This window comes from Triticum aestivum, chromosome 5D (assembly GCF_018294505.1).
Source record: "Triticum aestivum cultivar Chinese Spring chromosome 5D, IWGSC CS RefSeq v2.1, whole genome shotgun sequence".
NCBI lineage: Eukaryota > Viridiplantae > Streptophyta > Magnoliopsida > Poales > Poaceae > Triticum > Triticum aestivum.
The window spans coordinates 117,961,999-117,988,469 of record NC_057808.1 but is presented as its reverse complement, the minus strand read 5'-3'; the positions used below and the strand labels follow the sequence as shown (position 1 = coordinate 117,988,469).

The 26,471-nt window shown below is 47.4% G+C and overlaps 1 protein-coding gene across 1 annotated transcript; it reads right to left on the bottom strand.

Moving 5' to 3' along the window:
• Positions 1–1,056: 1,056 nt before the first annotated feature.
• On the bottom strand, positions 1,057–4,659 carry LOC123119791 (universal stress protein PHOS34). Its single transcript, XM_044539719.1, has 6 exons — positions 4,345–4,659; positions 4,156–4,244; positions 3,582–3,703; positions 2,302–3,332; positions 2,080–2,201; positions 1,057–1,462 (listed from the first exon to the last, which is right to left on the bottom strand). The coding sequence occupies exons 4-6, from the start codon at positions 2,659–2,661 to the stop codon at positions 1,339–1,341; spliced, it is 606 nt and encodes a 201-aa protein (XP_044395654.1). The 5' UTR covers positions 2,662–3,332; positions 3,582–3,703; positions 4,156–4,244; positions 4,345–4,659; the 3' UTR covers positions 1,057–1,338.
• Positions 4,660–26,471: the final 21,812 nt, after the last annotated feature.

Sequence of the window (26,471 nt, the reverse complement as noted above, 5' to 3'; positions counted from 1 at the left end):
ATTTCTTCCCTATCTGACGGTGTGTAACGCCCCGGTCATAGCCACTGGTTCTCGGCTATTACGCTTGACGGGATCTAGACTATCCTCACAGAGTAACACTAGTCTTTTCTGCGCACTTTGTCATCACTAGTGCCCACCCGGGAGCAACTTTCCGGTCGATCACCCATCCTTAAATCGCTCCAAGGCAAGCATGATTAACTTTGGAGTTCTTTGTGAATAAGCTCCTGGAGAAGAAGGAATTCCTTGTTGATATGAGTAGCCTATCATTCCTATTGAGCCAGGCTCTCACATACACCCCCACTCAAAGGAACTGACGTCCTCGTCGGCCCATCAGGAACGTTCCCTCTTGGCACACGTATGTGCGTAGAGTCCGGCACATGTGCCATGCCGTGTGCCACAAGGGACACACGCGCCATGCACTACATGCCCGCGCACCTGACCCGCACATGTCCATGTAACTACAAGGGTCGACTTTGATACCAATTGTAACGCCCTGGTCATAGCCACCGTTTCCCGGCCATTACGCCTGGCGGGATCTAGACTATCCCCACAGACCAATATTAGTCTTGTCTGCACACTTTGTCCTCACTCGTACGCATCCGGGAGCAACTTCCCGGTTGGTCATCCATCCTCAATAGCTCCAAATCAAACATGCTTAACTTTGAATTTCTTTGCGAATGAGCTCCCGGAAAAGAAGGAATTCCTTGTTGATATGAGTAGTCTATCATTCCTATTAAGCCAGTCCCTCACACAGTGCTACCAACCTACTCTAGCCACCACTAGGTGTAGGAAATATTCTAAATTTTGGTAGCACCTCCTTTGTTTAGAAGGACATCCATGCAGTACAAATGATGAAAAATGACTCTAGGACACGAGGTAATAAAGCCAGATAGACCAAAGGCTCACCCTAAGAAAGAGAGTTTCGTACTATGGCAACTAAAGACGATCCAAGTATTATGTGTTATACATGTCTAATGTTTTTGTAATGTAGGATAGCACACCCACATACACTCTATCCCTATGAGCACCTACGAGATATCAAGTCGGCACAACATCTTGAGATTGATAAAGTCACCGCATGCACCTTCGTAATGACTCTCACTGAACGCGCATTATCGCAAGGCCTGCAATAAATTCAGAAAAATGCGACAACTAGTGCCAAGTCTAGGAGTTGACCCCTATTGGGTTGGTTCCAACACAAGGAACCTAACCATCTGAGTTTAGCTCAGTTCGCGATGAGACCACATATTGATCTACAAGGCAATCGGTTAATACTTGAACACACATGCCTAAACCTCTTTCATATCTATCTCTAACCTAAGGGCCTTAAAAACTTTTTCAAGCCTCCTTTCTGTGGAACCCCAATTGTTCATGCTTCTTATGGTGCTTTGGTTTCTTCACTATCATCACGGTGCAGTGCGCGTTGTGAGTGCAGTAATCGCTCACGCTCCCAAGGACGGCCCTGCAAGAAATCAGTTTAATTAGGTAAAATTCTATTGATTATAAATAAAACAATAATGGTGATACATCAATGGTTGCTACTTGATCGTTGTTTCGGTTAATCGCCACAGTTGCATCTATGTTGATCATTTTTCATCCTTATTACAAGCATGGTCAATGGTTGTCCATGACCATGGGTTGCATCCAAACCAAACTCTCCATGTCACCATTTCAAACATTGTTTGATAAAATTTAACAGGATATTGATTGCCAGAACCCCGCTGGCCATGTACATTTATTAGATTGTTTTGTTACTATGATGTTTCTTTAGCACGCTGACATATTACATTGTACTTCCTCCGTTTCAAAATAAGTGACTCAATTTTATACTAAAGCTAGTATAAAGTTAGTACAAGTTTGTTTTCCTTCCAAAATGATGAAAAATGGCATGTATCCTTTTTTTGCGGGTGATAGGGCAATGGTTATGAATCAAAGGAAGCAAATCTTGTGTTGTAGATGTTGATACTTTGTTTACAGATTTGGTCAAACCCAACTAAGTTTGATTAAGAAAAAGCCCATAACTTCAGTTATTTTGAAACGATAGAAGCGTGAGTACCAAAGTTAGAAAGGCAAACCAACCTCTTGAAAGCACCGTAGCCATGGCTGCCCATAACCAGCATGTCTGCATGGTGCCTCTCAACTGCCTCGCACAGCACATTCCTCGCGTCGCCCTCTTTCACTTCATAGCTGACATCGGTCACCTGCATATACATATAGCGACGATCTATCATTACTTGTAGCTTATGCTATATGGCGATCAATAAGGATTGCCTCCTCGATCTGACAAAGCACGCCGCATACATGTGAGCAGTGCTCCTTGGCCTTGTCGATGACTCTGGCGGAGGCGCGCTTGAGGTCGAGCTCCACCCTCGGGAGCAGCTCCGCCGTGCCTATGCCGGCAATGCCGATGACGGAGGAGGCAGGGGGCTTGGCGCTGACCACGATGAGGTGGTACTGCTGCGGCTGGCCGGGGGCGAAGAAATGGTGGATCGTCCATTCCAGCGCGTAGTAGCTGTGCTCGCTCTCGTCGATCCCCAGCACCATCGCTGGCTTCCCGCTCGCCGCCGGTTTCCCGTTTGCTCCTGATTCCGTCGCCACCGCCGGTGCAGTCGACGTCTCTGCCCTCTCCGCTGCCATGAGGGCCTCTCCCTCCGCCGCCATGTTCCCTCGAGCCAGTTACCTAGTGGCCTGAACTTGGCTGGCTCTGATGATGAACAAGAAAAGAAGGGAAGCAGCTGATTGAGCGGACGGTTTGTACCTCTGGGAAATGGGGCTAGCGGCTGGGAGGAGGACACGGAGCGCGGGAAGCGCGCAGGTTGCCTCCGTGTCCTGTGGCTATCAAATTTTGTTCCCTTTTTTTTAGTCTCCTTTTGCAAGGGGATTAAAAAATCTGAACAGAAGAAGCATACATTTACAAATCACACTTCGATAAGAAGCAAACACACGTGTCCACTGCAAGGAACTTGCAGTCTTGATTACATACACATACAGGATTCGTGCAATTGATGCATCTGCATAACAAATAACACTGTTCTGATGAGGCACATCATCAGTTATTCACCATATCAATCAAGAATCCACATGTAGCATGTACTAGGATATTGTCTGCTACTTGCAGGAGTTCACCACTCTGAACTTCTGAAGTTGCGAACTCTGACATCTGCGATCCATTTATTCACAAAGATGCACAAATTCACAAAGATGCACAAACTGGGTTCAGCGAAGAGTCAAGGCTGGGCATTGCTCAGTGCTTGTGCTTTGGTTTCTTCACAATCATCACAGTGCAGTGCGCGTGGTGGGTGCAGTAATCGCTCACACTTCCGAGAACAGCCCTGCAGCAAGGTTCGGGAAAGTCGATAATACAGGCGAGCAATGATGGACAATCCAAAGTAAAACAGGGAAGATATTTTGTGTTGAATACTAGAGGTGTTTAACTAAGAGGACGACACTAGTTCATGGATTTATTTTCCACGGGTTTTAGGCTTAAGAGAGATCGGCAATTGTTGCCAGCACCGACAAGTGCCATTAATCTAAACTGCAAGCAGGGGAGAACAGAGCACAAGTAGTAAATGTTGCAATACCTTTTGATTGCTCCGTAGCCATGGTTGCCCACGACCAACATCTCTGCGTGATGCCTTTCCACCGCCTCGCAGAGGACGTTCCTCGCATCCCCTTCCACCACTTCAAAGACAGCATCGCTCACCTACAGCAAAATCATCAACAATCTTATAATGAGCAAAAAAGGTTCACTGCCCTTGCTCTAAGCATAATCTCAAACTGACAACCAATTCTCAAGTCGAGCCCAGCTTAAATTTGGTCCAACTAGACTTTTCATCCGCGGGGAAATTAGACAGTTAAGCTAGCTTCAGAGCTTCCTTGATTGATGTAGGGTAAGTGTGATTCGTATTACAAAGCAAACTCCTTTATACTGTATTAGGTATACTAATTGTTAGAAAAAAAACATTAGGCATAATATAGACGTGGTTTAAATTAAAGCAATGTTCAAGATCATACGCGTCCTTGTTTTTTTTACGGGATCATACGCGTCCAGCGTCCTTCTAGTCTTGATGTGACACCGATTTTAGCAATATTCAAGTATAGTAGTATTATACCGTATTGTACTACTACGACCATAAGAATAGTACAGAAATCTACATGCGCGCAGAGCTCCTTGGCCTTGTCGATGACGCGCAGCGAGCTCCGCTTCAGGTCCGCCTCAACGAACGGCAGCACGTCCGCGGCACCTTATAAGTCAAAATCGACCGGTAAGTCTCCGTACGAATCCGATCGAGCGCGATCGCCAATTCTGGGAACGCGAGGGAGGGAAGAGAATAGGGCGCGCACCTGGTCCGGCGAGGCCGACGGCGGACGCGGCGGTGGGCTTGGCCGTGACGACGACGAGGCGGTACTGCTGCTGCTGGCCCGGGGAGAAGAAGTGGAGGAGCGTCCACTGCAGCGCGTAGTAGCTGTGCTCGCTCTCGTCCACCCCGACCACCATCGTCATCTTGCCCGCTGCCGACCCTGAAGCCGCCGTCGCTCCCGTTCCCTCCGCCATGGCTCCGCCAAAGCTTTGGGCTTCTCTCCCGCGACACGCTACACAGTCCGCGCGGTCTGTCGACGGGTCTGGAATGGAATGGAAGCGCAGCGGCGTGTACTCCTCATGAACCTTACGATAAAAACGTGCTTGACGGGCGCTCTGACGGGTGGGCCCGGCATTGCAGAGCGCGCGCCGGTGGGCCCGGTGGCTACCTTACGTGATCTGATTCGACGGCCGGGCACGTCAGTTGAGGCTCCTGTGGGATTCGATCGTCCTGCATTGCCCGGTGCACTGTATTTCGCCGGCTTTGCCTGTCATTCTGTCGAAGCTGTGGTTGCTACTCATCACTCATCGCAACTTGACTTGGTCGCTCGTTGGCAAATCATTGCCTCAATGGATCTACGACATTGCAAATCATTGCCTCAATGGATCACACTTGTCGTAGGTAAGTAGACTCAAAGCATCTACAGCCAGCCATCCCAAACCCTCATCAGGCCAACTCCAACTCCAACTCCAACGCACGACCCCAAATCGTCCACCCGCGTCCGCTTGAGGGTAAACAGACAGAAACCTTGGTCCAACGCGCGGGAGCAAACAGACAAATGTTCGTTTTCGGTCCGCTTTTGATCCATTCCTGGCTCAAGTTTGGGCCGTGTTTGCGGCCAAACGGACACGCGCAGACAGTCGCGACGCGTGCTCTTGTGCGCCCCTGGCCCATCTGTCGGTGACACAGTCGTCCCTTTTTCTATTCCCCCTCCCCCAAACTCCAGCTGCACACCCCGCCCCTCTCCCTTCTCGTCCCTAGCCGCCTCCGCCGCGGCCGTGTAGCTGCCGAGCACGACCGCGTGCTCTCCACATCACGAGCTGTCCAACCCTCCGCCCCTGCCTTCAGCGCAACAGGCAGCCGGGTTGGAGCGGATCTAGCCGGATTTGTGCACGACAGGCCACTGGAGGCCGCGGCGCGCCATGGACTGGCCGGGTACCGGTCCGCGCAGCCCCGACAACGGACCCATGCCGCATGCAGGTACTGACTCCGCCTCTAGCCGCTCGGATCTACCCTGTCGGCGGTTTGCCGGCAAATACACGAACGGTCGTCCTCCGGGCTCGGTGCTGGCCCAAAGGCTCATCAGCGCACCGTTGCCACTCATAAAGTGTGACGACTGCCCAAGGAAGGTATTGCGCCCCGTGTCTACTATGCTGGAACATCCCGGTGGGTGTTCGTCAAGTGCTCAAATGATGGGGTATGTTCTACTTTAGGTTTGGTTGTGCTCTCGGATTCGGCTAGTTTTACTTACACTCAAATTTTATTGTGTAGGATGGATGCAACTTTTGGTATTTGGAAGAAGAATACATCGATCTATTGATAGAGCACAATTTAATAGATGTCTGTGGACTTGTTGCTAGAATATGCTAGAATAAAGACTAGAGATGAGACTAGATGCGAAGAAGCAACGTCTACTTCTTTAGATGCGAAGAAGAAAGAAGCATTGAAGATCAAGACTCCGCAGATCAATAACGAATGCATCGAGAAGGCACTAATCCAACTTATGGGAGCAGTTATGAAAGTTGGATATCTTTTAAAATGTTTTCTTGTAGTTCTTGTTTTCTTTGGGCTTGTTATTCTAGCCAAGATTTGCTGAATGTATTCCAATGTATCACAAAAATCATTGGTGAAAACAATAAGAAAATGAGGAAAAAAAGTCTGCCGCCGAAGATGCAGCCGCGCGTTGGGCGCCCGACCGACGCAAACCCAAATCCGGGTGGCCGCGGCCCCATTGCGTCCCCCAAACGGACGAAATACGGACAAAACAGACGTTCATTTGGGGTCATGCGTTGGAGTTGGCATCAAACGTGTCATGGCTGGCTGGCCGGTCACTGACCGGTCACGAATTTTTGACCCAGCGGGATGTCTCAAACGGATCTCAAACGCCCGGGCTCCCCTCATATCCAACCCAAATATAAGATGGATGGGATATGGGGCGCTCGGGAGCGCCCGCCACGTCGGACCCGACCCAAGCTGGCCCACCTGATCCCACGTATATTCCTCCCTATCCGCTCGCCGGACCAAATCCTAGCCACTTCACTCCACTCCCCTCAACTCTTCTCCGTCATCCAAGCTCGTCTCTGGCGGCGTCCGGATATCTTCGGCATGGCGGGCAGCAGTTTCGTGTCCTTCACCTTCAGATTCGTTGATCCCGAGCTCATACCATGCGGCCCCGAGGAGGAGATGGTCGTCCGGCTTGCGCTCCGCCGCTCGCGGGAGGAGGCCTGTGCACGGCAGCACTCAGACTCCTTCCGTCGAGAATCTAGTGCGTCCACCCAAATGGCGCATGGATCTGGCGCTAGGGAAGCCGTCGCTGCCTTACCGGAGGCGGTGCGGTCCGTCTGGCGTCCAAACGCGGTGGCGGGCGCAAAACCCCTCCGTTGGCACGCCGATGCCATGGACACACTTTGGGCGTCGTTCAACATAAACATGGCGCGGCGTGCTCACCGTGCGCAGCAGCAGGCGCGGGAGGCAGCGGCAGCGCTCGTGGCGGTGGACGTCGGCGAGGCGGAGTCACATTCTCCAACGCTCGTATGGTGCACCACTCCAGGCGCCGTAACTGCGCGGTGGTGGATGTCGCCGGCTCGTCCCAGGGTGGATCCATCATCGATCTGACGTCCACCGACACCCAACGGGTTCCGGGCTCCGACGAGGAATAGTAGGGCATGGTAGACGGCGACGCCTTGAGTCCCGTGAGTCGGCTCGTGTCCCATGCCCTACTCTACCTTGCCAGATCGGACCAATACTCTGGGGAGCGCAGCTGGCCGCTGGACATGGACATGGCCATGGCGACCGGACGAGCTCCGCTTAAAGATCGCTACGTTGCATGTAATAATATGGATTAAGGTTTCTAATTTGAGGTATCCAGATGTGGATTGCATTATTTGAGACTTGACCGACCAGTGTCCGCGGAAGCACCCGGGCGCGTCCGTGGGCATTTGAGGGGCCGGATTTGCCCATCGCGACTGTAGATGCTCAAACGTAGATATGTTTTAGGGCATCTCCAACGGTGGCCCGCATTCTTCTGCGGACAGGGCGGACCAGTCCAAGGACACAGATGTAGGAGACTGTCATCCAACGCTACCCGCATACATTCGGCCTTCCTCATTTTTAAGTCCGCACGATCAAATAGACGCATACGTAGAGTACAGACATTCAAATAACTGCATGCAACACTAGTTCAAATTTTAAAAAGTTCAAATATTACATCCCAACATTGTTGTCCCCTTTAACGGCTCACTGATGCTAGATCAGATCTTCCTTCGGCTGCTCGTGAGTTGGTCGATGCCGAATTTGTTGATGCATTTGAAACATGGTCGGATTCTAGTCTGAAAGTTCGATAGGATCACCCATGTACTCAAATTTTAGAGCTACGGTTGCATCCTCACCCTTATCCTCAACGATCATGTTGTGCATGATCACACAACATGTCATCACCTCCCACAAGGTCTCCGGATCCCATTGTTTAGCAGGTCCATGAACAACTACAAAACAGGCCTTCAGAACTCCAAATGCCCTCTCAACATCCTTTCTAGCTGCTTCTTGTCTTTGGGCAAAGTGACCATTTTTCTGGCCAACTAGGTTAGAGATTGTACCGACAAAGGTAGCCCACAGAGGATAGATACCGTCAACCAGATAGTAGCCCATGTTGTACTCATGTCCATTGACAGTTAGTGGAAAGGAGGAGCTTTTCTTTTAGTCAGCCGCGTAAACAACAGTGATCGTTGCAGCACATTGATGTCACTGTCCCAGGCATGCCAAAGAAAATGTGACAAATCCAAAGATCATGTGATGCAACTGCTTCAAGAATGATGGTGCGCTTCTTAACATGACCGTGATATTGCCCTTGTAAAGCCTTTGGGCAGTTCTTCCATTTCCAATGCATGCAGTCAAGAGATCCAAGCAAACCTGGCCACCCTCTTACTTTTGAGATTGCCAAGAGCCTGTCGGTGTCTGACACAGTTGGTTTTCTCAGGTACCGAGGTCTGAACACCTCGACCACGGCAGTTGCAAACCTGACCATGGCATCTGCGCATGTGCTCTCAGACATCCGTAGGTACTCATCCCATGAATCAGCGGCCGTGCCATATGCAAGCATCCGTAGTGCAGCCGTCGACTTCTGGTAACCTGAGAAGCCAATCGCTCCCACGATGTCCTTCTTCAAGATGAAGCGGTCATCATAGGACTGGATGCCATGGTACAAACGATTGAAGACATACTTGCACATCCAAAAATGTCGGCAAAAATGGTCAACGAAGAGTGAATCTAGGGCAAAGTAGTTGGCCATTAGTGTCAAATGGTCGTGCGCCCTATTGCGGTTGAGCACTCAATGACCCTTGATCGAGCCATTGGAATTGAGAACATGCTCCTCTACATGCTCCACGTCTTCAAGGACGGCCTACATCATTGTCGTCTCATCCGAGTACTCCTCCTCGTCGGAAGAGCCATTGGACGAATCAACATAATGCTCGTACATGTACACCAAATTGGAATCCATTGCTGGAAAGAAGAAGGGAAAACTTTTGTAGCTACGGTAATTCATTGAAGAGTTGCCGGGCATGGTGAGTATAGCAGTAGCGGGGCGGTCAGAGGCCAGGGTTGAATGGCGACAGAGGAGAAGCGGGGTGGAGCCCGGCTGGAATGCTGGAGTGGCGGAGACGTAGAGTTCCGGCAGGGGTGTGTGGCAAGGCGGCCGGGGTGGTGGAGCAGCGGCGAAGGCTAGAGAGAAAGAAGGAAGGAGAGAAATGAGGAGGATAGAGGCGTGGGGGCCGAGAAGGGTTTTGGGTGCGCTGGGGGTGTCGGAGTCCTACGTGTCTGCTGTCCGGACTCGCGCAAAGCTCCCCACGTTTGTCTCCGGTTTGCGGGAGAAAGTACGTTTGAACCGCCCTACAAACTGAAACAGGCCCGTGTTGGATGGCTTTGCGGTCCGGACAACACTGTCTGGACATATGCGGGCGGCTTGAGGGTCAGCCTTGGAGATGCCCTTACGTCACGTCAACCTGCCACAATGGCTTGGGTGATTGTTTTACTCTTAACAATCAAACAACAAGGGATTATACAGTTTTGCTGAAAGAATATGATGGATTTTTGGAAATTGACATACTGATGTGAATTTCATTGAGATGTTTGCTCGAGTTATAAAGGCACGAGACGGGCTCATCAGCAAAATAGTTTCAAAACATACGGGGGATAAGAGCATCTCCAACGCCGTCCTAAAACATGCATTATTTGTCTATGGACACTCCACGGACACAGATTTGGGTCCCCTAAATGGTTCGTCTAGGTCCGACAATTTTATTTCAAATGTTTTTAGAGGAGTATGATGTTGTGACTACCGTAGGATCAATATTGTTCAGTGTATTGGACAGAAAATTATTTTATAGATGTTTACGAGGAAGTCCACTCGCGTTCGCGGTGCATCGAGTTCATCCACGAACACTGCAAAACAACAACAAGTTTTCACTCAGGGGATCGTCTTCACGGACTATGAAGCAAGGAAGAAATACTAGAAGCTTCATGCAAGGAAGATCAAAGCAACCAAGTGGGCTTGCAAGTCATTACTGGCCAAGCTAGGTAATACCAATGATTTCAATTTGCTTTGTGATAATGTCGGGTTGCACCATTTTGTTAGTCAGGTATGTGAGGGATATGAACGCATGATGCTTGAGTTTCTTAGCACTCTCTCACATAATGTTGGGCTTATGCCAAATGCATCTGAGGAGGAGCCGATCACTTTTAGTCTCTTGGACCAGGACTTCAACATCACTCTCGATGAGTGGTGTGCTCACTTTGGCTTCCCCAACAACCATGATGGCACCCGCTATGTTTATGAGTTTACTAACCCGCACCCGAGGCAACCCTTCTATCAGATGAGTTGCTATGCCTCTAGGCAAAGACCCAATTGCATTGAAAGCCCTGCCATACATTATTTCTATTATGTTATCACTAACTCGTTGCAAGCAAGAGGAGAAGTTTCTAAGCTGAATGATGAGAATATGCTAATTCTTGGGAAAGCAACAAACCTTGACGTCGGTTATTCACCCAACCTACGGGCAATACTTTTGCTACACCTCGCGCATCAAGCAAACATGCACAAGGAGATATCACTGGTACGCGTCGGTGCTATGCATACAGTTTTTAACCCCTTTCCAGGACGCCATTTGGAACCGTCGCCAAGTGAGGTGGGCGATAGGGGGTCCTTCCCACACGACCCAGAAATCGTCGGGGATAGGCCCTCTTGGGACACAGGCTGGGGCAAAATGAGCTCGTGTGCGATTGGGTGAGGCATTGAAACCCAATCATTTTCGTTCGTATGTACATCCCACACGGTGAATCCCATAAAAACATTTCCATTCGTATGTATATCACACACAGTCAATGCACTGAATACGTTTCCGTTCTTATGTACATCCCACACAGTCAATTTAGGGAAAACGTTTCCGTTTGTATGTACATCCCACACAGGTTTATTTATAGGCTCGTGTGTGATAGGTGTAACTATGACACACGCTCTGCCCTGGTTAACCCTTTGCTTTTCTCAACTACATCACACACGATTTGATGAGGAAAATTGTGTGGCATTGGGCTATCCATCACAAGCGCTTTTACTGCTAGAACTGTTTGCAAAGTTCCATGACACATTTAGCAGGTTTATTAGTTCACAATTAATAATTCCAGTATTACGCAAATTCACATTTCATATCGAATAGCTGTTTGCCAATTTCATATCATGCACATAAATATATTTTAACATCACAGTACGATAGCTACATGAAAACAACATAATACAACATATAGCTAGTTCAACTTCATAAGAAGAATATTAGAACAATATATTCATTTTCCTAATCGAGATCATCCAGGCTCCTCTTATCCACCTCTGCTTTTAGTTCAGTAAGAACCTGTTTTGCACTGGCCAACTAGGAAAGTGCCTCCTCCTTCGCCAACATCATCTTAGCAAAGTATGATTTAAAAAATCTGAGCTCATTCTCCACCTTTCTCTTTTTATCCCGCATCTTCAAATATTCTTCAGTGTTGACAACACTTTCTCTAAGCCTACCTCTGTTCTCTTCCTCATACATGCTCCAGAACTTTGCTAGGCACATCTTCAAAGACTATGGCCACTCTTGATCAACCCACTCCAAGTAAGAATACTTCCGTTCATCCTATAATATTTAAAACTAGATCAGTAAAAATTGTAGGCGAAATGGGTTTATAACATAAAAAATCACCAATGCTTATTTTGAAAAACAGAAGAAACATGTTAATTATGACATATCTTTCCAAAAAGATCAATGTGCAAATGAATTAATTACTACTGAGAAAACAACCAAATTCTGAAACATCAGAAGCTATAATTAACTACGACAACGCTACAAGTTCTTACTCATGTACAATAAATAAAAAATTGAATATTTTATGAGGAAGGTAAATATAACTGCAACAGCATAGCGACAATGTTTGGATGACAACAAAATTGATACTAACAGGTGTGTACATGCACAAATTTAGTAACATAGAACTAATAGCACTAAAGCCGTCCACTATGTATGCCAAAACTGGTGTAAAGACAACTGTTGCTACATCTCGCACCGGTGCCCTGTACTGGCGAGCCAATGCAGCGGAAAAAACCCAGGGACCCGGACTCCGGAGCACCTAGTTGCTCCGATGCCCAGTTCCTTCGTGCCATAAAGATTTAGTATTTTAATGCTTGGCTGCTCGGATGTGTGGACCAAAGTTGGCTGCACAAACTGCTGAAGCGGTGCCAAATAATTTTGAGATTTTTACATCTGTGCCCATGGTTCCTTAGCTCTACTCATTCATCCCCGCGCTCTTAACTTTTGCTCAATTTTCCCCACTCCCTTGCCAGAAACCCTCATAACTGGGCACAACGGACGTTGCCGTCGGGTCAAAGGCTTGACCGTTAACTCTGACTAGTGGGGCCACGCTGGACTGTGCCGCGTAGGGTGGTGTCGCTGTTCGACCATTGGGCCGTGGTTTCGTTGGGTCGTCCCTTGCATTAAATGTCTGCGCGCGCTGCCAAGACAGAAGCCTGCTATGCATGCACCCAGCAAACCCTGCCTGCATGCGTCGATCAAGCCTGCATGCGCCGATGCCAATATGTAGCTTAAATAGCCGTAGTGCTACGTGTTATTTGGTCGTGGCAATAATGGGGTCAAATGTGAAGTTAGTAGCCCGTTTTCAAACCCACCGCAGAATTGGGAGTGTACACGCGTGGGAAACGGTGGTTTGAAAAGAAGAAGAAAAAGAAGGTAATTGCACACGTGGGAATCCGTGGTCATACCCTATATTATATAAACAAAAAGAGACAATTTTTGAAGAGCTTGTGGCCATTTTGAATGATAAAAATAAATTTGGCCCTTAAAAATTTGGTCATTTTGCATGATAAAAAGAGATAGAGGGCTTGTGGCCATTATACAAATGCAAAATGACCCATTTTTTGATAGTTTGTGGCCATTTTACATGATAAAAATAAATTTAACCCTTGTAAATTTGGTCATTTTACATTTGTATAGAACAAAAAGAACGATGCAAAAAATAGAGCAAACGATGCCAAAATACAGAGCCAGCACGTTCACAAAAAATAGAGCAAACGATGCAAAAAAATGACACAATTCGACGGCGCAGAGCTTGGTTTCCTTTTGGGCCCAATAACAATGTGTCTTTTCACGGAGTTAGTGGTGGGCGAGCAGCCGAGCACAACCAATAGGATCGCCTCTCGCGGATCACCTTATGATCCAACAATGCGGAGCCGTCCTTGTGATCCAACAGCGCGGAGCCTGCACACAGCCAACCCACCTAGTTCCTTCTAGAAGGCCAAATATGAGGGCTGTCGCTTGGCGCGAGGGTATGATCGGACGGCTGACGTTGGGAGTTAGGGTTAGGCGAAACCCCGCGGGGTTTAGAGGGGTTTTGAGCTGGTCAACGGGGTTCGAAGGCTTTGACTGAGCATAAAGAACTTAAGAAAATCGAAAAAATATGAAACCTTCACCGTTCGTCGTTTTATAAGACAAACTAACGAGGAAAAATACTAAACTTGGTCTATGGTCAGTTCCATGAAAAAACCCTAGCTGGCACTATCGAGGTCAAATGAGCACCATTAATTTAAAAAAATCAAAAAAATATAAAGCCTGCGCACAATGTTGTCTTATGTGACATGTTACCAACCAAAAATCATAAACTTGCTCTATGGTCATTTTCATGAGAAAACCTTCACACATATGAGCTATCATGTACATGATTTCGTAGAGTTCAAGGAGACGAGGTGGTGTTACCTTCTGTTTTTGAAAATTAAAAAAAAAATCAAAAAATAGTGAGACTTCGAATCTACACTATGGAAAGTGAATATGTGTTAATAAAAAACATATGGCTCATTTAGAGTAGGTTAAAAAAAACTTGATTACAAATGGGCTGTTTACCCTAGCCTGGGAGCTCATTTGGAGCACATTTTCTCAAATTCAAATTTTTTTACCTCCTCTAAATCACTTCAAATTTGTGCCCCAAATGCATCGGCGCGGACGTCGAATGGACGCCACACGCGCCTTCTCGCTGTCCGCCGCGTCCCCACCTGGCGGCCGCCCACTCGCGGTCAGCTTAATTTATGACCATGGGCTCACGCATCGGCGATGACGGTCGCCCTTTTTTAAGCCGACTGTGTGGCGGGGCCATCCTCATCCAAACTCGCCGTCCCCATCTAGGCAAGCTCGCTCACCCGTCGCCGGCAAACCCTAGCAAAAACCCTAGCCAACCCTAGCCAAATGGGGCTCTTCTCCGGCGCCGGCAGCAGCAAGTCCAAGGGCAAGGCCCCCGTCGTCCCTTTCCCCTCTGAGTTCGTACCGCCTCCGCCGGCGCCGGCTCGCCGACAGAGGGTGCGAGTGAGCGTACCAGTGCACCAGGCGGAGTGGCACTACCAGCACCGCGTCCCTTTGCCGTACCCCGAGGTCACCCTGCCGCACGGCTGACATCTGGATCCAGAGAGGATCCCAGTGCTGGCGGCGCCGCGGTCGACTAGGGCGCACGCGGAGGAGGTGCGGCGCCGGCGGGCAATGCTGACGCCGAAGCAGCGCCGCGATGCCACCTACTCGCCTAACTGGGCGAGGTGGTTCGCCTTCGAGCACGAGGAGGCGAGGCGACGCGGCGTGCCGCCGCCCCCGCTCGTCGTCCGGGAGGAAGACCAGGCGGCCCTTGAGGCGGTCTACCGCGAGAGCGAGGAGGACGAGCGGCGCAGGGTGGAGGCGGTGGAGGAAGAGGAGGCTCGCTACGAGGCGGCCATGGCGTAGGCCCTCGCCCTCTTCGCGGCCGGAGATTGTGTCGTGCCGCCGGTGGCCCCGCCGTCCCCTCCCCGACGGCTCGTCAAGGCTGACCCGGAGCCCGAGCCGGAGCCCATCGCACGCTTCTCCTAGACGGGAGTGGTGCGCGAGTGGGTGTCCGCGCCACCGGTTTGGATGGGGGCGACCCTGGAGCAGGAGGCGGCGTACCTCGAGATGTGGCGCTAGCAACGGCTCGCCGAGGAGCGCCATCGCGGCGAGTACGAGGAGATGCTCGAGCGCGACCTCGAGGAGGAGGCGCGCGAGGCTGAGTAGGAGGCGCGCCATGCCGCGGCTGCACAGGCGGCCGCACAGCCCCCCGCGCCAGCACTGCCCCCACCGGAACAGCTGCCCGCGGCCTACATCGCCGCCGCCTGGAACACAGCGTTCCCCTGGGCCGGCCCTGCGCCGACACTCATCGACCTCACCCACCCCGAGGACGACGACGATGATGCCTAGGGCGCGCTGGGCAGCGCGCCGCCTCGTAGTTAGGTTGTTTTTTATTTCTTTTAATGCTAATGTGGACGCGTGGACTCTCGTCGGCCTTCCTGGCCGGCTTTAATGTTTAATTAAGTTGTTCTTATTTTAAATATGCATGCACCGTTTTTTTTGTCGGCGCCGTCAAAATGGGTCGGGCCAGCGTTGGGCGCACGAGCCGACCCAAACGCGTTGGGTGCAGCGAGGGGATTTGGGGAAAATGGTAGGGGCGATGTAGGTGGTTGCCCTCTTTATATGATGTGCTACCCCATGACCGCGGTCTTGCATGCGCCCACGTATACGCGGCCCCACTCGTCAGCTAACAGTCAAAGGCATTGACCCGACGGCAACGTCCGTTATAACCAGTTATGAGGGTTTCGGGCAAGGGAGTGGGGAAAAGTGAGCAAAAGTTAACAGAGTGGGGTTGAATGAGTAGAGCTAAGGAACCAGGGGCACAGAAATAAAAATCCCAATAATTTTCTAATGGCACCGCTGATGAGATGGCAACAATTTTAGATACTAGGTACAAACTGTGACACTGTCTTAAGATGCGTTTGGTTGAAGGTGTGGTATGAATGGGTTGGGACCGTGACAGTGTCTGAATCACATCTAACAAATGATTTGTAACAAAGAAAGAGGGTCTAACCTTCTCTGCACATGCCAGAAACTTCCTCCCACTATCCACAGATTCAAACGCAACTAGCTTCATGCATGGACATTGATGGTGACAACGAGCAGATAGATCTTCAGCCACCCCGCTCCATTCATTGCCACTTATGGTCCTAGGGAGCTACAAGAGGAAGAAATGACTCAAATCGACCACCGGGTAAAAATCCTTCATTCCAAGTCATAGCCCGAGAGAGAGAAGAGAGGCATACCCGGGTGGTGAAGGACTCGTCGCCCGAGGAGGAACCACTAGAGAGGTCTTTGAAGAAGACCATGGCGACCCCGGCGGTAGGATGCGAGATGGCGAGAGCGAGGAAGCAAGCGAGGAAGCGGCTATAGATTAGGAAGGAAGGAAGGAGGAAACACGGGAAATGTGACTTGTGGTTGGGGAGAAAAGGGGGTGGGGAAGGGGGAAGGGGGCGGGGGTAGATATTTTGGCGGCAGGCCAAAATTTTGGTAATGTGGAGGGAAACTTTGCGCGCGGTGCCGCCTGACCATTCACTTTGAACGATTGTGTGCATCACAAACGATTCTTCTTCTTTACGCGCATGGGATGAGTTTGATTATTCAAATTTTGGTGGGAATTTCCCCAGATACGTCATTGCATAATTTAACATCGCTTGCTAATTTGGGCACATAAAAGAGCGTACAACAGACATACCACACTTACTGAATCGAGCAATTTTAGTATTAAACAAAGCCAGTTGACCTAAACATTGCTCTAACAAAAGACCAGCATTAAAACAATGCCTAAGTACGCATAGTTTTAACAAATCCGATGCCGCGCCGGCCTATGCATCGCCGGTGTGAGATGATACATCGATGACTTGTCCTGGCAACATGCCGCCGTTGGTAGACTCCACGTCCCTCGTGCTGAAGTCGACCGCGTCCTCGTCCTCGTCCTCGGCGCCGCCCTCAAGGTTGTAGTACTTGTAGTAGTGGCTGCGCCAGAGCTCGCGTTGGTACTCCACTTCCGATTCCTCGACGGACAGACTCTTCTCTACCTCGAACTCAGCCACGCGCAACTCCTCCTCCGGGTGCTCCTCGATCTCCGCCGCCTCCTTCATCTCCAGCTCCCGCTCGGCGACCTCATGAGGATGCAGGTTCTCCATGGCCACCGCCGCCTTTTTGGACGTGGGTTGCATGCTGGATTCTGAGGTGGCCTGGAATATCTTGGCGTGTGCATCCTCGATCTTGGCGTGGATGGCCTCGACCCGGGCCAGGGCGACATCGGCGGCACGGACGACAGCTCGAGCACTCTCGGCGTTGCAGCCGTCGTCGCAGCAGCAGCTGCAGCCCTCTCGGCTGCTGCAGCTGCCCTATCAGCTGCCGCAAACGCCCTCTCGATGGAAGTGACCGCGCTCAATGCGGATGCGGTGGCACTCTCGGCGTAGGCGGCGGCGCTCGGGGGGGGGGGGGGGGACGCGGCCATCGTACGGGCCTTCACGAAGTGTTTCCACGGCGTCATCTTTGCAAGAAGGGGGTGCGGGAATGTGGATCGGGATTCATGGATTCAGGGGTGGCCGGCACTGGAGCAGACTAGCCGGCGAAGCTTAAGGAGGAAGACTTAAATAGACCCAGATATTTTCATCACAAACGGTTCCTACAAAACAACTGTGTGTGATGTTGTAGATATTTTTTATTAGCTGTGAAAGACGAATTTCGAGTAAAGGGGCAACATATGGTGTTTTAAATGTATGAGAAAAACTGTAGTACTAATACAACTGTCATGTCAAATTTTGGAAAATTTCATGGGTTATTTGACCTTTTAAGACATTTAAGTGATTTTCTAGCCATTTAATGACCGTAATTGAAATTTGAACTACATGTACATGCAACAGCTAACCATAATGGTTTGAAAAGTCATATTTTGTGTACTAGTGTGTGATTTAATTCCATGTGCAGTAAATTGGAAGGAATTTTCAAACATATTGGTCTAACGGCTATGACACAATTAAGCATGGAGTGCCATGGCATTTAAATTCCAAAAAATAAAAAAATCAGAAACACATGAAACCTTGGTTGATGTAATGACATGCCACCAAGATGATGTGGTAAAAACGTTAGCATGTTTGACAAAAGTTTGGACACACACCCCTCACAAACCGAAGCAACTCACTAGAAGGCTCGTGGTTCCGAGAGGGAACAATGCATGTTTGATGACGAGCGGGAGATAGCTTCCTCTTACGACCTTCAAATTTTTTCTACGTGTAACATGCACTAATACAACTGTCATGTCAAATTTTGGAAAATTTCAGGGGTCATTTGACATTTCGAAGACATTTAAGTGATTTTCTAGAAATTTAAGGACCGTAATTCAAATTAGAACTAGATGTAAATGCAACGGCTAACCATAACGGTTTGAAAAATCATATTTGTGTACTTGTGTGCGATTTAATTCCATGTGCAGTAAATTTGAAGGAATTTTCAAACATATTGGTCTAATGGCTATGACACAATTAAGCATGGAGTGCCATGGCATTTAAATTACAAAATATTAAAAAATATCAGAAACACATGAAACCTTGGTTGATGTAATGTCATGGCACCAAGATGATGTGGTAAAAAATTTGGCATGTTTGACGAAAGTTTGGACACACACCCCTCACAAACCGGAGCAACTCACTAGAAGGCTTGTGGTTCCAAGAGGGAACAATGCATGTTTGATGACGAACGGGAGATAGCTTCCTCTTACGGACTTCAATTTTTTTTCTACGTGTAACATGCACTAATACAACTATCATGTGAAAATTTGGAAATTTCAGGGGTCATTTGACCTTTTGAAGAAATTTAAGTGATTTTCTAGCCATTTAATGACCGTAATTCAAATTTGAATTACATCTACATGCAATGGCTAACCATAACGGTATGAAAAATCATATTTGTGTACTTGTGTGCGAGTTAATTCCATGTGCAGTAAATTAGAAGGAATTTTCAAACATATTGGTCTCACGACATGGACACAAGCATATGTATGCATGGAGTGCCATGGCATTTTAATTCCAAAAAATTAAAAAATGATCAGAAAACATGAAACCTTGCTTGATGTAATGTCATGCCACCAAGATGATGTGGTAAAAAATTGGCATGTTTGACGAAAGTTTGGACACACGCCCCTCAAAAACCGAAGCAACTCACTAGAAGGCTAGTGGTTCCGAGAGGGAAAATGCATGTTTGATGACGAACGGGAGATAGCTTCCCCTTACGGCCTTCATATTTTTTCTACGTTTAACGTGCACTAATACAACTGTCATGTGAAAATTTGGAAAATTTCAGGGGTCATTTGACCTTTTAAAGATATTTAAGTGATTTTATAGCCATTTAATGACCGCAACTCAAATTTGAACTATATCTACATGCAATGGCTAACCATAACGGTTTGAAAAATCATATTTGTGTACTTGTGTGCGAGTTAATTCCATGTGCAGTAAATTGGAAGGAAGTTAAAACATATTGGTCTCATGACATGGACACATGCATGGAGTGCCATGGCATTTTAATTTCCAAAAAATTAAAAAATGATCAGAAAAACATGAAACCTTGCTCATGTAATGTCATGCCACCAAGATGATGTGGCAAAAAATTGGCATGTTTGACGAAAGTTTGGACACCCCCCTCACAAACCGGAGCAACTCACTAGAAGGCTCGTGGTTCCGAGAGGGAACAATGCATGTTTGATGATGAAGGGGAGATAACATCCTCTTACTGCCTTCAATTTTTTTCTACATTTAACGTGCACTAATACAACTGTCATGTGAAAATTTGGAAAATTTCAGGGGTCAGTTGACCTTTTAAAGACATTTAAATGATTTCTAGCCATTTAATGACTGTAATTCAAATTTGAACTACATCTACATGCAGGCTAACCATAGCGGTTTGAAAAATCATATTTGTTTACTTGTGTGCGACTTAATTCCATGTGCAGTAAATTAGAAGGAATTTTCAAACATATTGGTCTCACGGCATGGATACATGCATGGAGTGCCATGGCATTTTAATTCAAAAAAATTAAAAAATGATCAGAAAAACATGAAACCTTGCTTGATGTGATATCATGCCACCAAGATGATGTGGTAAAACAATTGGCCTGTTTGATGAAAGTTTGGACACACACCCCTCACAAACCGGAGCAACTCACTAGAAGGCTCGTGGTTCCGAGAGGGAACAATGCATGTTTGATGATGAACGGGAGATAGCTTCGTCTTACGGCTTTCAATTTTTCTCTACATTTAACGTGCACTAATACAACTGTCATGTGAAAATTTGGAAAATTTAAGGGGTCATTTGACCTTTTAAAGACTTTTAAGTGATTTTCTAGCCATTTAATGACCGTAATTCAAATTTGAAGTACATATACATGCAACCGCTAACCATAACGGTTTGAAAAATCATATTTGTGTACTTGTGTGCGAATTTCATGTGCTGTAAATTAGAAGTAATTTTTAAACATATTAGTCTCACGGCATAGGCACATGCATGGAGTGCCATGACATTTTAATTCCAAAAAAATAAAAAATAATCCGAAAACCATGAAACCTTGCTTGATGTAATGTCATGCCACCAATATGATGTGGTAAAAAAATTGGCATGTTTGACGAAAGTTTGGACACACGCCCCTAAAAAACCGGAGCAACTCACTAGAAGGCTAGTGGTTCCGAGAGGGAACAATGCATGTTTGATGACGAACGGGAGATAGCAACCCCTTACGGCCTTCAAATTTTTCTACGTTTAACGTGCACTAATACAACTGTCATGTGAAAATTTGGAAAATTTCAGGGGTCATTTGACCTTTTAAAGACATTTAAGTGATTTTATAGCCATTTAATGACCGTAACTCAAATTTGAACTACATCTACATGCAACGGCTAACCATAACGGTTTGAAAAATCATATTTGTGTAGTTGTGTGCGAGTTAATTCCATGTGCGGTAAATTAGAAGTAACCTTTAAACATATTGGTCTCACGGCATGGGCACATGCATGGAGTGCCATAGCATTTTAATTTCCAAAAAAATTAAAAAATGATCAGAAAAACATGAAACCTTGCTCATGTAATGTCATGCCACCAAGATGATGTGGTAAAAAATTGGCATGTTTGACGAAAGTTTGGACACACCCCCCTCACAAACCGGAGCAACTCATAGAAGGCTCGTGGTTCCGAGAGGGAACAATGCATGTTTGATGACGAATGGGAGATAGCTTCCTCTTACGGCTTTCATATTTTCTCTACATTTAACGTGCACTAATACAACTGTCATGTGAAAATTTGGAAAATTTCAGGGGTCATTTGACCTTTTAAAGACTTTTAAGTGATTTTCTAGCCATTTAATGACCATAATTCAAATTTGAAGTACATATAGATGCAACCGCTAACCATAATGGTTTGAAAAATCATATTTGTGTACTTGTGTGCGAGTTAATTTCATGTGCTGTAAATTAGAAGTAACTTTTAAACATATTGGTCTCACGGCAAGGGCACATGCATGGAGTGCCATAGCATTTTAATTTCCAAAAAATTAAAAAATGATCAGAAAAACATGAAGCCTTGCTCATGTAATGTCATGCCACCAAGATGATGTGGTAATAAATTGGCATGTTTGACGAAAGTTTGGACACACCCCCTCACAAACCGGAGCAACTCACTAGAAGGCTCCTGGTTCCGAGAGGGAACAATGCATGTTTGATGACGAAGGGGAGATAACTTCCTCTCACTGCCTTCAATTTTTTTCTACATTTAACGTGCACTAATACAACTGTCATATGAAATTTTGGAAAATTTCAGGGGTCATTTGACCTTTTGAAAACATTTAAGTGATTTTCTAGCCATTTAATGACTGTAATTCAAATTTGAACTACATCTACATGCAACGGCTAACCATAACGGTTTGAAAAATCATATTTGTTTACTTGTGTGCGAGTTAATTCCATGTGCAGTAAATTAGAAGGAATTTTCAAACATATTGGTCTCACGGCATTGATACATGCATGGAGTGCCATGGCATTTTAATTCCAAAAAATTAAAAAATGACCAGAAAAACATGAAACATTGCTTGATGTGATGTCATGCCACCAAGATGATGTGGTAAAAAAAATCCTGTTTGACGAAAGTTTGGACACACACCCCTCACAAACCGGAGCAACGCACTAGAAGGCTCGTGGTTCCGAGAGGGAACAATGCATGTTTGATGACGAACGGGAGATAACTTCCTCTTACGGCCTTCGGTTTTTTCTCTACATTTAACGTGCACTAATACAACTGTCATGTGAAAATTTGGAAAATTTTAGGGGTCATTTGACCTTTTAAAGACTTTTAAGTGATTTTCTAGCCATTTAGTGACCGTAATTCAAATTTGAACTACATATACATGCAACGGCTAACCATAACGGTTTGAAAAATCATATTTGTGTACTTGTGTGCGAGTTAATTTCATGTGCTGTAAATTAGAAGTAACTTTTAAACATATTGGTCTCACGGCATGGGCACATGCATGGAGTGCCATGGCATTTTAATTCCAAAAAATTAAAAAATGATCAGAAAAACATGAAACCTTGCTTGATGTAATGTCATGCCACCAAGATGACGTGGTAAAAAAATTGGCTTGTTTGACGAAAGTTTGGACACACACCCCTCACAAACCGGAGCAACTCATTAGAAGGCTCGTGGTTCCGAGAGGGAACAATGCATGTTTGATGACGAACGGGAGATAGCTTCCCCTTACGGCCTTCAAATTTTTTCTACGTTTAACGTGCATTACTACAACTGTCATGTGAAAATTTGGAAAATTCTAGAGGTCAGTTGACCTTTTAAAGACATTTATGTGATTTTCTAGCCATTTAATGACCGTAATTCAAATTTGAACTACATCTACATGCAACGGCTAACCATAATGGTTTGAAAAATCATATGTTTGTGTACTTGTGTGCGAGTTAAAAAATCATCATACGATGTAAATATCTAGTGTTCAAAAAAGAAAATGTAAAGATCTGGCAAAACAACTGCCCCCCACACGATTGGCACTCTATCTCGCGGCTCGAGGTTTGGTAGGTGAGTGGCGGGGGTCATTAATGAGACACGGTTCTGTACTGGAAACCATCAGCTATTATGTTCACACACGGATTTTGCTGCGGGAATCGTGTGTAATTCAAACTAGAGTACTCGTAAATTCCGGGGACCAGTGTGTGTACTATTCCTGTCGATCTAGATTCTTGCTGCCAATAAATACTACCTTGCTCACGTTGTCCCGCCTGCATTCTCATCTACATCCTCCCCTCGCTCGCCCTCTCTCTCTCTCTCTCTCAAATCTCTGCCATGGCGCCGCCGGCCTGCCCACGCGCCGACGAGGAATCGCCGCCCCCCGAGGATGCTCACTCGAATAGCAGTGACGAGGACCCCTACGCGATGCCGGACGAGGTTGCGTCAGACCCCCCCAACTTTGGATTGGTTTTGGGGCCAGTACAATCTTTGTCTATGGAAGTCGCTGCCGCCGGCTGAGAAAGCCAGGCAAGTGGCGTTCAAGAAGGAGATGGCGGAGGAGGAAGCCAGGTACCAGGCAGCCTGTGAAGCCCGTGATGGCGCCTGAAAAAAGGAGGCGGCAGAGCTTTGGGGGTGGGCGCGTTGTCGTGCGGAGGAGGTGTACGAAGACGGGTACTTTGCGAGGAAGGTCAAAGGCGTTGGGTGCCTCGTCGCTGCGTGGAGGTGGGCCGATAAGCTCCAGAGTGCCACCAATGAGGAGCTCCGGTGGGCGCCCAACGAAATGGCAAGATCATTTGCGCTCGTCCGCTAGCATGAGGCAGATCGGTATGTCAAGCGCTGTGAGGTGGAGGAGGCGGAGTACTGCCTCCGCACTGGGAAGACACCGCACACCAGGGAGCTGCTGGCGAGGGGCTGCCGGAATACTGTCCCCAGGAGGGATTATTAATTTTAGTATTGTTCGTTTTCAATTTTATGCATTGTATCTAGTAGTTAAGTATCATCACGTATATGTGATGATATTATATATATATATCCTGTGATGAACTAATGAACAATTAATATATATATATTATGAATTCCATCTTCTATCTGTTTTTGTATACTAATTTGAATCTAGCTGTTATCATCGACATATACAGAATAGAAAGCATATATACACACATGAAACAGAACATATAAGAACGGAAAATAGAGTACACACATTGAAATAGAGCAATACTACGATTGTTGTGAATACATAGCTATCACGTCAAAATGAGTCAACAAAATAAAACACGTCCATGAGACCATAACCAGCAGCCCTTGCCTATGGTAGCTCTTGGCTCTACCTGAACTCGTGCAGGCGTTCGTCCAAGCGGTCGACACGCTCGCGGTACATCTGGAGCGCGATCTCGAGCTCCAAGTTGGCTATTTCATCGGAGATCACTAGCTCGAGGATGCGACGACCATGTTCCTCTACTACGCCCAGGTGGACACCTGGGCCAAGGAGGCGGTCGAGCCTACCGACCAGCACGTTTGCATCGAGCGGGCCGCGGACAAGGCGAACAACGCGACCCATGCGAACGGCATGGCGGGCATCCAATGCAAGTACGGCGCGGCCGGCCTCTGGTGCAAGTACGGCGCAGAGGGCCTCTGCCCACTCCTGGCGAGGAATGGGGGTACTGACGGGATGTGTACCCAGCTGCCACGCCCTATCGATAACAGGCAAGCACCGATGGATCCGCTCTTGCTGTGCGGTGTGCCACGCCTCTCACTCTGCGGCGCTCCAACGGTCTCGCCGTGCGGCGAGCCGCAGCCTATCGGCGCGGACGCGCCTAGCTAGCTCTGCGGCGCGCCATCGATCATGTTGTGCGGCGAGCTGCAACCTGTCGGCGCTGACATGCCTATCTTGATCCGCGGTGCTGAAGCGCCATGCGCCAAGGGTTTGCTCAACCCTGGCGATGACGCGCATCACGACGTCGTCCATCGTGTTGCCGGGGAGCACCTCGGCCTCGATGGGCCATGGCGCCTGTTCGTTTTCCTCATCGATGAGGTTGATGGCAGAGGCGGCGCTTTGGTGTGGGTTGGCATGCTTGGAAAAGGTGGATGTGCTACAGGCTGCGCTTGTTGCCTCCATGCGTCGCGCGCCGCCTAGGTTTATGCGCAATATCGCTGGGTGGCGGGAAACCGATGAGGAAATGGCGGGAAACGGTGACGTGTTCATAAAATGCCATCAATTAATGGAAACTTAGCATAGAAGGAACATCGAGCTAGCACAAGAAGTAGATGATAATCAGATGATCGTTTATCCTAGTAATTATGCATGTAATAGTTTACTTTGGTGTGTGGAAATATCATGTGTGTATTAGCCATCTATGTAATTGGATGTTTGCCGCGTATTACACACATCTTGTTTATGTGAAACGTTTCTGTTCTCTTGGCTCAACACAAACAGTTTATCGGAATGAACTTTATGCCCTCCATTGCACACACCTTGATCTGGTTGAACCATTTCTGTTGCGTTGCCTAATCGAAAACAGTTCATCCGAGTAAACCGTATGCCATATATCGCACACACCTTGATCTGGCTGACCATTTCTTTTGTGTTGCCTAATCACAAACAGTTCATCCAAGTGAACCGTATGCTGTATATCGCACACACCTTCATCTAGCTGCCCGTTTCTTTTGTTCCTCCTCATCGCAAATAGTTCATTGAACTGAATCGTATGCCCTCGCACACGCAACTAAAATCTGAACCGTGTTTGCGGCATCCGTGATCGCAAACGTTTTGCACCTTTTTTGACGGTTTTTTTACACCACCGTTTGCGATTATTGCATCGCACACAGTTACGTCGAAGGGTCTCTGATCATAGTGTCGCGTTAGCAGCATCCTGCAGTAGTGTATAGTGTGTGGAGGAGTGATCACCATCTTGGCCAACTCCCTTGGCCTCAACTACAATCACCTTCGCCCCACTGTTGGTAAAAACCTTGTTAATATTCATGTTCTTACTAGTGCTGGAATGCTAGTAGTTAGTCGTGGTCGTTATTGCATTAGAATTCCTGGAGTGGCATACTTGTTGCCCACTCCTATTGTAAGTGCATCTAGTGCCCCTTAGTGATTTTGGTGTATTGAAGACTTATAGGTTAAGGGACTGATGCGTTTGTGAGTGTACACAGGTCTATAAGTCTATGAGGAGTTTGATATTTACAGAGAAAGTCGACCCCTAAAACTGAATGTCTTCAACTGAAGACTTTGGATTTTTGAAGACTTTCTGAAGACTTTGAAAGTGAAGAAATTGGTGTGACCGTGAAGACTTGATATTCATGCGAGGAACATGAAGCGTGAAGAGTTTTGTTTTCATAATTTCATTTTCTCCTTCTTGAGTCATAGGAAACACCGTCCTGTTAAAGGGGGTCGAGGAAAAACTAAGGAAAAGTTTCCATGTGATGCTCATCTCAAAATCCTACA